Below are 16,919 nucleotides of genomic sequence, written 5' to 3'. Positions count from 1 at the left end.
ACAAAGAATAAAATTTTTAGTTATAGATATATGACTAAACTATACAACAAGTAAATTTATAAATTTTTAGGTGATTTTTGTTTTCTTTAACTTTTTTTTTCTTCGATAGATTTCAATTTTCAATATATAATACTGTGTCCAAAAAGTAAGGTGACATTGCATTTAAAATTTAGCGCGCTGGGGAATTTGAAAAAATCCTTTTATTTTTAGGTTGGTAGGACTGTCTTTGACATCCCTGCCAAATTACACGTCAAAATATTCATTAGTGTTTGAGATACGCTTCGTTTTGTGGACTGCTAAAAGTGAATTTCTCGTTTTTTGCGATGTCGAAATTTGTTGATCAAAGAATTTGCATTAAATTTTGTTTGCGGAATCAATTTTCTGCTGCGGATTCGTTGAGGATGGTGCAGAAAGCCTTTGGTGATGAGGCTATGTCGAAAAAAAATGTTTACAAGTGGTATAGTGAGTTCCGAGCAGGCCGTGAATGTGTCGAAGACGAAGAGCGTGCTGGGCGACCATCAACCTCAACCGACGAAGCTCACGTCCAAAAAATTAAAGATTTGGTGTTGGAAAACCGTCGATTAACGATTAGAGACCTTGCTGATGATATTGGCATATCGAAAGGCTCAGTCAATACCATTTTGAAGGATGTTTTGGGCCTCAAACGCGTCAAATCTCGACTGGTACCGAAATCATTGAATTTTTTGGAAAAAAGGTGTCGAGTTGACGTGTGTGAAACAATGCTTTCTGACTACATTGACAAGACGAAATGCATGATCACTGGAGACGAGACTTGGATCTATGCTTACGACCCGGAAACAACCGACCAATCGAGCGAATATCGTGCCAAAGGTGAGCCGAGACCAAAAAAACCGCGCCAAAGTCGCTCAAAAATCAAGGTCATGTTGACTGTTTTCTTCGATTATCGGGGTGTTGTGCATTATGAGTTCCTTCCCCCGGGTCAAACAGTCAACAAGGAATATTATTTGAGTGTTATGCATCGTTTGCGTAACGCTATCCGCCAAAAGAGGCCGGAATTGTGGAAAGACAACTCTTGGTTTTTGCACCATCATAATGCATCGTCTCACAATGCGATCATTCTTCGTGAACATTTCGCCAAAAACTCAACTCATATCGTTCCACAACCACCGTATTCACCTGATTTGGCACCGTGCGACTTCTGGCTGTTCAACAAGCTCAAAAGACCGCTCCGGGGACACCGTTTTGAGACGATAGAGCAGATTGAAGCCGCAGCGAAGACGGAGCTGAGGGCCATCCCTGAAGTCGACTTTTTCAACTGTTTCGAAGATTGGAAAATCCGTTGGCATAAGTGCATTGTATCGGGAGGGGATTACTTTGAAGGCGATGAAATTGATTTGGAAGAATAAATAAAGAATTTTCAAAATAAATGCAATGTCACCTTACTTTTTGGACACAGTAGTATATGTAACAATGAATAAAAAATAAGCCAGAACAAGAAAAAAAAATACCGTTTTGCCTTCACAAAAGGAAAGTGTTGGTAAAACGAGCAATAAAAATGGAATTTCCAAAGAGAATAAACAAATAAATGACTTGATTGATTGGTATACGCTTTTGCATTGATAATTAAAACGACGGTGTGATTGATAGGAAATTATCAAGCAAAAAAACAGTTGAAATAAATAAGTGCGCATAGAAACCGGAACAAAAAAAAAACTGGGCAACATTTCCTTCAACTGCTCAAAACTCGAATAAACGTGGTAGTTGTTTTTGTGTGTGTTTACATTGTCATCAACATTATGCAAAGTCTAACATCAACACAGCTATAGTAGTTATATAATAGAGATGAAAATTAGACATTGAAACGGGTCTCGGAACCGTCGGCAAGCATCAGAGTCACAGTTCGATTGTTGATCCAAATCAATTTGGCCAAACGCATCGGATTCAAGCGTGTCACATCCGGTATTGGTGCCGTTGAATAGCCTTTGATGCAACGTGTCTGCGATTGACCCAAACCAAACATACCTAGATTTTTATGCAGAAAAAAAACGACCCACGTTACATTAATCTTTCGTTCAACTTATTTTTCGAATGGATAGCTAAACATTGGAATGGGCGTTATGACTGTCACCCAAATTTTCGAATGAAATCTTACCTGTGCTGGTTTGCCAGAACGATAGCCGATTCTCGCCACACGAGTAACTAACTAAGAATTTACCGTCTGGACTGAATGCCAACGCTGTTATCGAATTCGAATGAGCTGGGATCATTTGACATTTATTCTGTCGCAGTTCATAGATTGCCAAATTTCCATTGCTTGCACCAACTGAAAATCAATTTGCATTCAAATTATTTCATTTCAATAAAATCGTCTCTTTTTTCTTGCATTTTTTTTTTTCAAATTTATCTTGGAAAACAGTAAGCACATAAGAAGAAAAAACCAACCTGAAATGCGTCGTGTAGCTGAACAATGAGAAATTTGATTGAATTTACAAATGGATGGGCAAACTTCGTTGAGGCCTTTGGTTTTCAAATCGCTTGCATCGACACAATGCAGTGTAATGTCCATCACTTCGACCAGCAAGGTGGCCATTTCCGTTTGCATTTTATCGATCAGCATCTCGACACACTGCAATATCTCCTTTTTGGCGCGATACAACACCGATTGAGTCAATGGAACGCTTATTGTTTGAGCATTTTGCTGCAGTGTATTGTAACGGGCCACCTCACGGGCCATTGTCGTAATGAATGCAGCCGGTCGGGCGGTTGCGATCAAACGAAGTGCATGTCGTGCGGTTCGGCAAGCATCGGCTTGAGGTGTTAACGGTAGTTTATAGTTTAGACTTGGAACCAAGCGGCTGGAATCGCAACATGTTTCAAGCAAACCAAGCAGCACTTTGCTTACATCCAAATACGGTTCCCATACAGTGAAACCACGTCCGATCAAATCGATCGCAGCACGACGTAGTGCTGTATGTGCCGGTAATTTGACGGTCGGTGGTGCGAGCAATAAATGTGTCAATGCCATCGAGGTGAGACGAGCGAGATTATTGTTACCGATGCCAAAACCTTCTACCACCGAACTCTTGCGTCTTTGGTCAGAATGACGTTTCGTGCTGTTATTAGCTGTAGGTATTTTTTTTGTCAAAGCAATGGTTTTGATTTAGAAATCGGAATATAAAATCAAAGGTAAATAGGAAAACTCATAGAAAGAATCCGCGATTCAACTTACAATCAGTAGAAATATCTTGGCCGAATTCAGCTCCAATAACACCCAGCAGAACGACAGCTGTTGTTTGCTTACGTTTCAGTTCGGCCAAGCTTGATGGTTTTCGTACGATCTCCTCCTCTTCTTCCTCAAAATCATCAGGCTATAGAATATAAATTGGATCAAATTATTGGTTGATTTTTCTAACACTCTGATTTGTCTATGCCAATGACATTACTCCTTTTTTCATCTTCATACGAATCGTTTCACTTACATTTGGTTCCTGAACTTGGGTGGCTGGTGCACCGGAGATGCTTTGTTGTGATGTACTCTGCGGTAATTGTTGAACGATAGGTTCGGTGTGCGTGTATAGAGGCAAGAATTGTGCCCAACTTTCCACCAATTGCTTACGACCTTTCTTTCCCATGCGTCCCAATTCACCGAGCAAAATCTGTTGGGCCGCTTCACGTATTTCAATGCAATGATGTTGCCAACGTCTAGCCATCATCTCCACCTGAGGACGCTTGAAGTTGTGCGGTTCTACAGTAACAAATAGAGAAAAAATTATTTGAAATTAATCACAATTATTGCAACCATTTTCTCGATCAATTTTTAGTAAATACGAAAATACGAGTTCATAAAAAAACAAAGTTTGATGGAAACAAATGAGTTCAATTCAAGAATTCTCTCTTTGAAAAAAAAAAAAAAAACAATTACCAATTTGATCGATTTTATCGGGTAGTAAGAAGCAATGGTGTGTAGAGAGCAGGCTCCATCCTTGTTTGATTTGCGCCTGTTGCTGTGTGAACAGTTCTTCGTGCTCTTCATTTGACCAGGCAGCGGCACCAGGGCGATTCGAATGACGATGCAATTTCTTATTACGTTCATGCTCTGGTATGAATGTGGCCAATTGCATTGACATCAATGTGTTTGACATAGCGACCATGGCCAATAAATGGTTTGACGTTATCGTTGTGCTCAATTCCCAATGTAATCGTGCCGTAAATATTCGCGTTAAATTCTCTTGACGAATGAGCTCCGGTGTGAGTTCTTTCTGGATCTGAATATCATCTGGAATCTTTGTTTTGTCAACGACCAAATCGTTTTGCCAAGTCGGCAACAGCAATGACATATAGCCACCTTTTGATAACACCCCGAAAGACACTGGGATCTAGAATTTCGAGATAGAATTTTTGGAATTAACTAATTTAAATCGATGTTCGGGTTGGGCAATAAAAAAAATCCAAACTGTTTTTCTCGTTCTGTTTTTGAACAGAAAATATTCAGTGAAAATTCTTATCTTCCATCGACTGAGTCTTAACTCCAAAAACTTTGTTTTGATATGGTTTCAATCCTTTACCTGTGGTCGCAGCAATCCCAATTGTGTTTCGCATACTTTATCCAAATGCAAATCGATGCCCCACGAATGAATCAACGACAACAATAACTGTGCAACTTCCATAACATGGGTTGCTTCCATTCGTGGTGATAGCCTCTTGAATGCATCGGCACCATCTGTAAGTGAAAAATCCATAAAAAAAAAAATAAGATCAACTGTGAAGAAAAGAGTTTTTTTTTCTGTTTTTGGCTGCGCCTAAACATGAGAATCTTGGTGTGGAACTTCAGCTGATTAAAATCGAAAGTTCCAATTAAGTGATTTCATTTAAATATAATTTTTTTAATTAAATTGAATTATTATGCAGAGGTACTTATTTGTAACAATGTGAAAGAAAAATTATGGACTTTAATTGAGAGCCGATACGATAAACGAGTTGCATGCATCTTTTTTTGTATTAATGGTTGCTTTTTTGTTCGTTTAAGTTTCAAGACGAAATGTAACGAACCAGTTTTCAAAAGTGAACGACAAGAACGAAATAAAACAGAATTAATCGATTCAAAGTTATGTGGTGAAGAGCAAAGATGTAATCAATTGGCATTGCGCTGTGGCAACGGCGATGGCGACGGCGACGGCGAAGACGACGACGGCGACGATGACGACGACGTCATTTCACAAACTTTACCACATTCATCTTCGTATTGGAAAAATGGCTTGCCATATCAATCAATGGGCTTAACAGATGAATAAAGAATCAGCCGTGCATTTTCGACATATTTCTCGTTTTATGTTTTTTTTTTCTTGCGCCCCATCACTAACGATTTCCTGAAATGAATTATTAATGACTAGGAGTGAAACCGGCCGACGTGTATAAGAGCTCCAAAAATACCATCACCCAAAGGCGAAACACAAACATTCGGTATAAAACTCACAAACGCCAACACTGATTGCATTTGAGCGAACATAAAAAAAAACGACTCGATCTAAGTATAAATTTAATTGTTATCCTGGGAATGAGGAGCGAGAAATATCAGAGCTACAAACGGAGGTAAAACTAGTTTTGCATATTGCAATCAAATCGATATATAAACCTAAGACAATTCGGAATGGTTGATTTCAATGTGCGCAATACATCCTATGGCTGGAGTTGGCGAAAAAAAACTTTCAATTAAGTGCACAGTTTATACGAGAAACACTTTAATTGATCCAAACCATTAAAATCCTTTAAGAGTGTTTATTGTGCATTTTGCACACACTGTGCGAATGTAATTGCCATCGCGTATCTTTATCGATTCGTTTCATGTTCTTAATCGCTATGAGAGAATAGATAGCTGGATTGGTGTAAACAAAACAATCTTATATCGAAAATGAACAAATTATTTGTCAAATTTTATGGCCGTTTCAATAGCGGAACACAGAAAAAAGCCGCAATTCTCAATAAGAGCCATAATAAACTGGTGTAATTTAAATATAGAAGAATGCATCGAATCATGTTGAGTTGATTTGATCAGTTATTGCGCGGGCGCGCGCGTTGCAGATGCGCCATTAAAGCCGAATAAATAATAACACGAATGACGACATTTGATACAGTAACAACGGCACAGTTAAGCATGCGAGCGCATTTTTTTTAATGAGAATGGATTCTTTCAGCGATGCAAGCGAAGTGCTTATTCGCTCGTCCCTTCACCGAAAAGGTGTGAAGCCACATAAATAACAAAACGGAACATTTTGTACAGCAATGTTTTTTTCGGATCACCTTGAACTTTACGAAATAAAAATAGTCATAGCCAATGTAATGACAGTAATGGAGCACAACATAACTTTTCTTCGGCATGGACACAGGCATTTCGACGATTTTAAAAACATTTTTTATCGGCCGTAGTTTTATTACGATCGCACGAAAACGAATGATGATCACCGGGTGATCGTAAGCCGAACGCACTTCGTTTTCTTGAAATGCGATGCATCAGCACAGACATTGCAAAAAAAAAGTGCGAAGCAAAAGCAAAATTACAAAGTAAAGTTTTTTTTTAATCAAATCGATCAAAAGAAGGCGGTTCAGTTGATCTGTAGCATCACCCTGTATCAGATCGAAGGAGGAAAAAAAACGAGATACATCGAGATCATATGTTATTGCATTCTTTTTAATATGAATACAACGTTTTGGATTCTTTCTAGTTGTTCCATTTACACCGCGTGAAATATAACTAACTAGCCATAAACAAACCGCTTTCCACTCATATGCAGACGATACAACAACAACAACAACCACACCACAAGCCAAAATAATTTGAACAAAAATGTATGTGTTCCTTTCATCTCTCTTTGTGAACATCTCTCGCGCGCCTGAATAGACTTGGTTGGAGTGTGTTATTGCTGTTGTTGGTTTTTTTCATCGTCGTTCATGTCGGTTAATAAATTGCATCGCTTGTTGATCCCATGGATCCCCTTGCTTTGCGTGCGACCATTTTGCGTACATATAAAATACGAATCCAACGGAGAAGATTTATCGAAAAGGAAATAACAAATGGAACGTAATGAAAATAAGAGCAAGTTAAATGTTAGCGAATTGAAATGCGAAACTAGTATTTTATTTGTAATGTGTGTATGTTCATAATTTTTTTCATTCTGCTTCTTTCATTTCGCTTCGTACGTAGGTAAAAATGGTTGCGTTGTCTCACTTACAAAACGACGATAACGAGACAACTTTAAGCGACGAAAACACACCAAAAATAAGCAACAAGGCGATGGGTTCTGAGCACGCAATGGACATGGCCAAAGGTAAGAATGGAATAGAAGACGACAACGATAGCAAAGATGCATCGTGCGTGGCCGGCATGTAGATGCGACAACGAAACGACGGCATCTGTCTACCAAAGTATAAAAGGTTCTAGGTTTTTGCACAATCATCACAGTTTCATTCTAAAGCTTGTGTTGAATCATTCAACGGAACGCATTTTTATTCCACGCATTTTCATCATGAGAGTTTTGGTAATTATTTTGAAACGGTTTCTCTATCTCTCTATTTTTAAATCGATTATTTTCGAAAGTTTGACTTTTTTTCTGCTTTTGAGTGGTTAATTTTTCGTTAGTTGGTTGAGCATAAGAAGAGATTTTTCTTTTATTTGTGTTTAGATTGTATTAGCATTGATTGGTGTTGCATACGCTGGTGAGGCCATCTTGGCTTCGGCCCCATTAGCCTACTCGTCATTGATTTTGGACGAACCAAAACCAAGCTACGAATACAGCACCTCAGTACAAACACCATCATATAATAACTACGCACACGTTCGATCCGGCGGAAATCTCGAGCGCAGATTCTACAACTTTGCCACTCCATATGCCGCCCAAATCGCTACCCCAATTGCTGCCCAAGGTTACATTGCTGCTGCTGCCGCCGAACCAATTTTAGCAGAGACAAAATTTCTGCAACCCGTACGTATATTTTGGGTTGTTCCGTTTCTTTCGCCCATTTTTTGTTTGTTCAATTCAAACTTCTCTTTTAATTGCAGGCAACATATGCAGCTCCAGTACTCAAAGCAGCTCCATTGAGCACGGAATTACGTGCGGCTGAAATTGCTGCTCCTGCTATTGCTATTCCAACCACCAAATTGTTACCAATCACCTATGAAACGAAACCATTTTACCGATTCGCTGCACCAGCACCAGCTTTTGTCGCAGGTAATTATTATTTGTACTTGCTTTGGCCATTGAAGTCAATGAAGCAGAAGCAACATTTTGAGTGCTGCGAACATAAAATTTCTAATACAAATTTTAATCACACTTCTGACAAATGTCTCCATTCAACTCGTTAATTTAATCGATGTAGCCGCACCAGCTGCCGCTCAAATTTTGGCGGTTGAGAATAAATTCATTGGCGAGGGAAAATCGCAATATCATTCACAAAATGAATTAGGCGAAGCCACCTATGGACATCGTGAACCATTCCAATCGCATGATGCCGTTCAAGATGCCCAAGGCAACAAGGCCGGTTCATTCTCGTATGTTGCACCCGATGGCCGATTGTTGACCACCGAATACATTGCCGATGCGGCTGGATATCGTGTTGCATCAAATGCATTGCCAAATGCACCAAACGCCGCTGCACCAGCAGCCATCACACCAGTCATTGCGGCCGTTGAAAAACCAGCCGAAAGCGGTGATGCTGTCATTGTTGAGGTGAGGCATAAACACATTTATTGTTGCGATTTTTGAACTGATTATTTCTTTGGTGACATTCCAAATGTCGTTTTAAATTAAAATTTGATTCTAATTGAACAATACGATTTGGAATTTTTTTAGGCAAAATCACGTAGCCGTCGTTCTGCTGTCTTTGCTCCAACCCTTCGAACATCCTACTACAGCAACCCATATGCATACTCATCATACTCCTATGCACCAGCCTCCACTTACTCATACTCATCGCAATACTATTCACCACTCTACCGTTCATACGCTTACTCATACCCATCATATCCATCATACCCATCATATCCATCATACAGCTACGCATTTCGAAAATAAATAAAGAAAAGAGAGAACCTAACGGAGCGATATGACCGATTCATCATCACCATACAATTAACAACAATTGATCATAATTCTATTTTTTTGGATCGAAATTCCCACTTGTTAATGACAAATTTCTTCTCTGTTTTTTGACGACAAAAAAATGTGTTTTGTAAGGCAATTTCGAAATGAAAATAAACGAATAATTGAAAAAACGAAAGCAAACATGTCTTTTTAATTGCGAAAACAAAAGACGATCGTTTTCGTACCTTTGTCACCTTCATTGGCGTGCTTCAAACTTTCAACTTTGGCTTGAATTTTGAGTTCAACTTTTTCGGCGCCTTCCTTCATTTTTTGCAAAATACCTGCAAATTCATATGAATTTTCAAAATTTGATATTAGAATTGGAGCGGTGCGAATTTAAAGAAAACAAAAACGCAATGTGGTTCCGAACTACCGAAATAAATCAAAAAGTGTCACACAAATTTAAATCACTACTTTGGTTGCAAACATATGAATCAAACTCGGCGAGCAAAGATGAAGTAGCTAATTCTCATTCAAAATGAGTTCTTTTTTTCGCGCATGCTAAGAACAGAAGAACAATCTTGTGGGCTTGTGCTCAAAAGAAATCGTGTGCAAATGGCCAACTTGATGGTTAAATAGAAAAAAAATTGTGCAAAAAATAAATTAATCTGTGTTCAATCAAACAGTTCACACGGTTTTAGATGGTTGGTCAAAAGTGCAATCCAAACAAAACAACGGGTTAATTCATTCTACCATCAAATCAAAACAAAACAAAAATGGCTACCAAGGAGCCAAAGTCAGCAAAACAAACAAAGAGGCATCAACAAAATGAAAGGGCAATGATTTTAATCAATAATAATAATGACTCCAAACGAAAGCAATGAAAACTACTTGATCAAAAGAAAAGAACTCAAGTGAAAACCAAAATGCAATCTCATGGGCAACTGAAACTGTTTTCTGAATCAAACAAAAAATTTGAGACCAATATCAACAACAACAACAAAAAACGGGGCAGTTAAAAAAAGGAGATGCAATTACAAAACAAAACCGAAACATTATGAAGTGCGTGAATTTGCCAATTAGAAATAAAATGATTGGTGTTTGTTGTTTAAATTGAGAAAAGAAAATCGAAATTGTTTCGTTTCGTTTATCAACAAACCATGTTTGTCTTTCTCTTTGAGAATTTTTTCCATGTCACCGGCTTTGTTTTTAACTCGTCCAAAGAAATCTTCCGATTCGAAAATATTTGAGAGAGAAAAATCAGACAATTCAATCAATTTAAATTGGGTTTGTTTATTGGAAGAGGGATTTTTTTTCTGGTCAGTTGTTATAATAATGTTAGTTTGAATTTTCGGTGGAAAGAGGATAACAACAAAAAATGGGCGTTGTATGTTTTGCTTTGCATCAGTTAACACAGTGTTCTTTTGTTAATAATTAACAACAGATCAGCCACAACACATTTTGTTTTGGTCAATGATTTTTGATGCGATTACATACGACTGACTCATTGAACATTGACATGTAGCTCAAGTTTCACAAGTCAATAAAAAAAAATTCTTAGTACTGCGAAGTGTGAGCTACAAATCCTCTTGTAAATTAATCAAAATGAAATACACGTCAGAATATTGAACTTACCGGATATCTTTTTGCTTGCATCATTGTGCTGGGACGGTCCAGCGGTGGATGTGATCAATCCCTGTGCCTATTTTATCGGGGAATGAACTTTGTAAACTATGGAATTTGTCAACGTTTTCTATTTTAAAATTACTCACCTCCAAAGTGGTTGGACTCATCGCAGCATACTCCTCGCTGTGCAATTCGAAAATCAAACCCTCGATATCGAAGAATAAGATATGGCTTTCCGCATCTAAAAATGGAATATTTTTGTGAAAATTTTTCATGATTATCATCATGGGGTGGCAGCATCAAGAAAATTCAAATTGTCGCGCTTGTTTAGTTCGGAAAAAAAATTCCGAAATTACATTGATTTGCCTATTGAAATTGAGGGCACTCGCAGTTGTCATTTAAGTTGTTTTCGGCCTTGCTGCCATCCGATGATTATCATCAAATTCAATGAATCATTTTAAAATGATGCTACCTTTTGGATTTGTGCGCAAGCCCTGAATTGTGAGTGGGCTGCTGCGATTCTTCATGAGGAAAATATTCTCGGAATTATTATGAGCGTGGAGCTGTTGCAATTGATTGATGCCTCTTTGTGTTGCATGTCGAATGGCATTCAAATTGCGATGTCGAAGCCCGCGGAAGAAGTGAACGGCTGGATTGGCCAGGCCCATTTCTGATGTTGAACCGTGCGGTGATGCGTCGGTGGCATTTTCATCACATGCTGACAACACCTCTTCGGCAAGCATACCGTGCAACACACGATCTAGGTGTCCCGTTTCCATTTGCCACACATACACCGTTCCATCCGAACAGCCAACGATTAGGAAGTCATCCAACGGACGCCATTTTATGCTGACCACTGGGAACAGATGCCTACGGTAAGAACCAATTGGATAAGGATGGGAACATTTTTGTTTAAATTGAGTTTTTTTTTCTTCATCACTTACCGGCTAGCCAAGCATATACATTTGCGTTCGGTCAAACTCAACAAAGTGACCGAATGATCGGAAGCAACTGAACAGATACTCTTTTGAACGCGAGGCTGTAAATTTGGGCAAAATATATATTTCATCAGTTATTTACTTCAATACAAAAGTTCACATCGAATCTTTTTAGAAGGAAAAAATGAGATTTTTCTTACAATAAAATAGAAAAACCGTATTTTAACTACTTACACTACATGAATTTGGTGGAACAAGCAATTGGGTGATTTCACCAGCATGAACACAAAAACGGTGCAACAATGTGCCACTGTACAAATCCCAGAGGCATACAGCGAAATCCACACCGCCAGACAACAAATGCGATTTATCATATCTAAACCGTGGAAAAATGATTTCGAAGCAGTTAATAACGATTGCAAATGTTGCAATAGCAAGTATATTGTGGATGTGACAAGTAATAGTAAAAGTACCGTGGATGAGCCAGAGATGGGCACAATAGACAGTTAACCCGACCTCGATGTGCTGATAAGATTTGATGCGATGGCCAATCTACCGAAAAATATGAAACAAATTTTATTGATTTGAATTTGAATTGGTTTTTGGATCAAAATGATTGAATCAATTCCAATACCGGCATAGTTGATTTGATTCACATGCAGCAATTGCAACATAACGGTTTGCGTTGCTGGAACAATGATGATCGAACCATCCTGGCGACCAACAACCAAACGGCTTTGTTGCGGCAAATAAATGCTCGCAGTCAACTTGATTGACGGCTCACTCGGCGAATTCAATTGATCAAGTATTCCAACTGGCGGTGGTTTCATCAAGCTCCACGCATCGCTTAGGCTCGTACAAATCGTTGGTGTCAAAGCTTGAAATTGATACAAATCATTAGAAATTGGGTCACTGTCATCACTCCCATAGATTAGAAATATTAACCGGTCGGGAACAAATAATTTTGTTTATTTGTGAAAGTACAAGTAAACCCCGGCTACGGGCAATTCACTATTCGCGAATGCTATTGCCAGAGGCATTCGTGCCTGTTTCGCTATTTATTCGGAGTGCCGCGTGATCATTCGCGCAACGCTCCATAATGAATGTATCAACATATTCGCACAAGCATTCGTGGCCATTCGCGAATTTAGAAAAAATCATAATAAGCGTTGGATTTGAATGCAAAACTGCTCTGTTATCCATTGATTTCAAAAGCATTAGCGATATAGAAGAATTTATAAACGAACATAAATTTTATTTGAAAGACCAGATTTGAAAGGAACCAGGCGCAACTTTCGTGGGATACCATGGCGAACTAGTGTTGGGTGTATACTCCAAATTTCATCCCCAACACTTTCGATGCATTTTTCTCCCCTTAAAACTCAATCGGGCGAATAGGTTATATCCCACAAAAGTTTCGCCTGGTCTCATAGACTTCATTGGCACATAGTGCTGGCCTCCCATGTTGACTCAGTTTGAAGGGCAGAAGGTGAACCTCACTCCTCAACCCCAAATCAATTGCATTTTTGGATTTCTCGTCGAAAATTAGCTATACCTCCCGAACATCAGTTTTCAATAAAACCTCTTACTGTGGCTCAAATCATCTCTTAATGTGCAGTGGGAAAAATTGATATAATTCTATACATTTATACGGTTTTTTTTGCGTTTTTTCGTTTTTTTTTCATAACTCGTACTTCATATGCGATGGAGCAGAACTTTGTTCAGCAAAGCTTCAGATCTCGTACAAAACCAACAATTTTGCCACAAACAGTCATCATATATCTTTTATCAGTAAGGAGATACCAGTGATAATTGATAAGAGCTATAAAGGCCATTATCTCCTTACTGATAACAGATAAATGATAACTGTCTGCGGCAAAATTGTAGGTTTCAACGAGATCTAAAACTTTTCTTAACAAAGTTTCGCTTCATCGCATATGGGGTACGAGTTTTGGGAGAAAAACCGAAAGAACGCAAAAAAATCCGTATAAATGTATAGAAAAATATCAATTTTTCCCACTGCACATTCAGAGATGATTTGAGCCAAAGTGAGAGGTTTTATAATTGACTGGTTTCTGTATGCTTTCACTTTAGATAATTTTATTGCTAAAGTGAAAAAATTCCCTACTTTTTATGGTGTTTCGATCCTGAATTTGTTTGACTTCCTCGATGGTGATATCGGGAACATTCCACAGTGTAACATATCCTTCTGAATCACCTCTCAACATGAATCGTTGTGATTTTCCATTTCGGCTTGTGGTTATGATTTTCATAGCAGGTGGACAGGACAATGGCTGTGAAAAATCGAAATATTACGCAATATTCTTGTGCAGTTAAAGAAAATCTATTTCTTCAAGGCTGTATTTCTCCAGACTCAACTTGCATCGTTGTATGTTCTTCTTGTCGAGTCTAATATGAGTAATTTTGAGTCTTATTGGAATATCACATACCCGATCGACGGAATGTTGTAAAACACAGTACAAAACCGGTTGATCTTTGGCTTGTGATGGCGAATGAAACTCTTTATTGTCAGGTATGCAGCTAAAAGAGAGAAAGTTCAATAAGTCTATGGTCGATGCATGTGGCGCACAAACATTGAAATAGTTCTGTCTCAGGTGCTCAAAAGTGAAATGAATGGAATTGCAATGAACGAAAAGAAGCTACGGTGCAACGGAAAGCATTCCAAGCAAGCAGCAAAAAGATAACGAAACTATTGAAATAAAGCTTGAATTTCGATATTTACACACAATTTCATTTGGAAGAAAAAAAAATGAAAATTGAAAATTTCAAAAGAAAACTGAATCAGCACAAAAGCACTATGTCTACGCATAAATTGTGAAAATATTTGCCTATTTAAAATCGTGAATAGTGAGCGTGTTTGGTATTTGAGGTAAATAGAAAAAAAAGAGAATCGTCTTCGAATCTAAAGTGAAACGGAAAATAGTCCAACAAGGTAACAACATCAAAACACAAACGAATCAATGTATGCTAACCTAACGTTTGGGTTTTTTCCAGGCAGAACGCTATAAAAAAAAATTTAAAAATGAAAATGTTCAAAAAAGTTTTTTTTTTGCTGTTTGTTTTGTTCTTGTTGTTGGTCTTTCTTAAAATATTTTTTCAAACAAATCCACGCCGTTTTCAATTGATTTACATATCATATAGCGATTGCTTAGCTATATTAAATATATTATGTCGTTATCAGAGGGAAAAAAAGAGTTGAAAATGAGAAAAGACGAAAAATTTGATGCATATCGAGTGAAGAAAGAAAAGAAAAACTGCATCTAAAGCCAGAAACAAAAAAATGTTCTAGAAATGCTAGCGATGACCAAAGCTTAAATTTAGAAATTATTTAAGTACAGCCTAATTGGTCAAAGCCAGTTGAAACAAAACAAAATTGATAGAAAATGACGAAAAGAAGTGAATCGAATAAAATTGCTATTGGTTAAAAGCCAGCGAAATATGAATAAAATGATTGAGATAATCGGAAGAGAAATGAAAATAAAGCGGAGTTGATTTCAAGGAAAATTGTAATTATTTTCATCACGTATCACTTACTTTGCGGGCAATCTATACAAATACCCTTTGCCCTCGTCCGACCAAAGGATGACACGATCATGTGCCAGAAAATCACCGCCCAGCCAACGTTCGCCCGACGGTGAAATCACACTGCATAGCACGGTAAAATCGCCAGCATCATAGATTTGCCAGTATTTGGTGCAAACAATCAAAACGGTCCGTTGATTTTGTGTGCAACAATTCAAGCTGATGGCATTCAAGCATCGGATTTGTTTCGATTCATTCTCGTAAATGGGATCGGAATATTTGTTTTCATTGCCAAGCAATGTCCACACTTTCACCGTACCGGTCGTTGTGATAGCAAGGACGACATCATCCTTGCGCTTCGATGGACGCAACACCTAAAACCGAAGCAATTTTTTGTTCGTTAGATTTTGAAAAAAAAAGTTGTTTAAGCGTTGAAGCGCTTACATGTAATGCAGATATCCAATCGGGTTTAACTTTTGAGCTCAATGAGAAGATGATTTCCAGACTGAATGGATCCATAACAAGGATTTCGGCATAGTAACCGTTGCAGAAGAGCCGAATGTCGTCACAATTGGACATATGGTAAGCCTAAAGAATTGAATAATTTGAATAACACACAAACATTTTGATTGAATCGACCTTGAAGTTCACCTGAATACTGGTGTGAACTTGTGGCAGCTTCACATTTTCCTTGCATTTCCCGTCGACCAAATCCCAAGTGCACATCTCGCCATTCTCCGACGAGCTCACCAGAAAATTATTGTCCAGCACGATAGATGCGCGTGACAAACACAACACCGGAGCCGTGTGTCCTACTAGCAAACATCTCGGTGTCATTTTCAATGTATCGGGATTCACTTTCCTATTTGAAATGAAATATTTATTTACACATTTAATGCATTCAATTTCGAGAATTCGGTTTGATAAAACCGCACGCTTGAATTACGCACCGGAAACCTTGACCTTGTAATACTGTAATTGTATTAAGCCCCCATTTGTTTTGGGAACAGAGCACAAAGTGTCGGAACAATTGAAATGCACTTACCATAGACATATTTGGCCGTCATAGCATCCCGTGGCCAGAGTTTTGAGATCTCGCGACAAAAATACGCTCGATACACAATGGGTCGGTTCATAAGGGCCCCACAGTACAACTGGCACAACTAAATTTGTGCTCGCCATTTCGGACGATATGAATTTTTGCCACAAATAAAATCAATAATAAGTAATACGCTTTCAATTGGGATATTCCACAGACACACACACACGTACACGGTATTGGTGGTTTTAATTGGAGCGTTTTATAGAGTCTCGTGATCACAATATTCAATTATTTCCATTTGTATTCATTCAATCGACAAACACTGAATGTTGGGGAAAGAAATACGGACGACAATTTTTTTTTCTTTTAGTAAACAATTACACATTCATGATAAGAATACAAGGGACGAAAATATCTTAATTATTTTTTTTTTATCATAGTACGCTGCTTTTCCACTTAAACTAGTTTAAAAAAAATGGATTTCGTTTAAGTTGCAATATAAAATGTCACTGTTTCTCGCAACTCATAAGATTGCAAACAATATTTTCAAATTCTATTTTGATACTTGGATTAACACACAAATATTTGCCATATTGGATTTTCTCATTCTCTTCATTCATATGATTTTGACAGTTTGTGTCAAATGAGACGGGAGAAAGAGAGAATGAAAAATTACACATACTACTACACGTATAATATGGGTACTAGTAGCTG

The 16,919-nt window shown here is 38.0% G+C and overlaps 2 protein-coding genes across 8 annotated transcripts; one reads left to right on the top strand and one right to left on the bottom strand.

The window, feature by feature from the left end:
• Positions 1-1,335: 1,335 nt before the first annotated feature.
• Positions 1,336-16,850, bottom strand: LOC129576484 (WD repeat-containing protein 7). Of its 7 annotated transcripts, XM_055461681.1 has the most exons (24): positions 16,649-16,804; positions 16,209-16,527; positions 15,815-16,025; positions 15,608-15,751; positions 15,176-15,537; positions 14,614-14,643; positions 14,071-14,161; positions 13,749-13,914; positions 12,255-12,497; positions 12,094-12,172; positions 11,855-11,996; positions 11,627-11,721; positions 11,155-11,552; positions 10,829-10,923; positions 10,692-10,758; positions 10,216-10,284; positions 9,302-9,397; positions 4,548-4,702; positions 3,905-4,358; positions 3,462-3,727; positions 3,212-3,350; positions 2,425-3,105; positions 2,135-2,305; positions 1,336-2,004 (listed from the first exon to the last, which is right to left on the bottom strand). In XM_055461681.1, the coding sequence occupies exons 2-24, from the start codon at positions 16,343-16,345 to the stop codon at positions 1,832-1,834; spliced, it is 4,464 nt and encodes a 1,487-aa protein (XP_055317656.1). In that variant the 5' UTR covers positions 16,346-16,527; positions 16,649-16,804; the 3' UTR covers positions 1,336-1,831. The 7 variants fall into 7 exon arrangements, with proteins under 7 accessions (XP_055317656.1, XP_055317658.1, XP_055317657.1 ...); XM_055461683.1 differs by lacking the exon at positions 10,216-10,284 and having other exon boundaries at positions 16,209-16,822; XM_055461682.1 differs by lacking the exon at positions 14,614-14,643 and having other exon boundaries at positions 16,209-16,822.
• LOC129576487 (uncharacterized) lies at positions 4,939-9,252 on the top strand. The gene is made up of 6 exons (XM_055461689.1): positions 4,939-5,571; positions 7,181-7,514; positions 7,659-7,958; positions 8,036-8,204; positions 8,353-8,702; positions 8,826-9,252. Exons 2-6 carry the CDS (start codon positions 7,341-7,343, stop codon positions 9,045-9,047), a joined length of 1,215 nt encoding a protein of 404 aa, XP_055317664.1. The 5' UTR covers positions 4,939-5,571; positions 7,181-7,340; the 3' UTR covers positions 9,048-9,252.
• Positions 16,851-16,919: the final 69 nt, after the last annotated feature.

The sequence above is a fragment of the Sitodiplosis mosellana genome, unplaced genomic scaffold, assembly GCF_009176505.1.
Source record: "Sitodiplosis mosellana isolate CC-2019 unplaced genomic scaffold, AAFC_SMos_1.0 Smas_scaffold_6191, whole genome shotgun sequence".
NCBI lineage: Eukaryota > Metazoa > Arthropoda > Insecta > Diptera > Cecidomyiidae > Sitodiplosis > Sitodiplosis mosellana.
The sequence above is the reverse complement of the archived record's forward strand: the minus strand, read 5'-3'. Positions and strand labels throughout refer to the sequence as shown.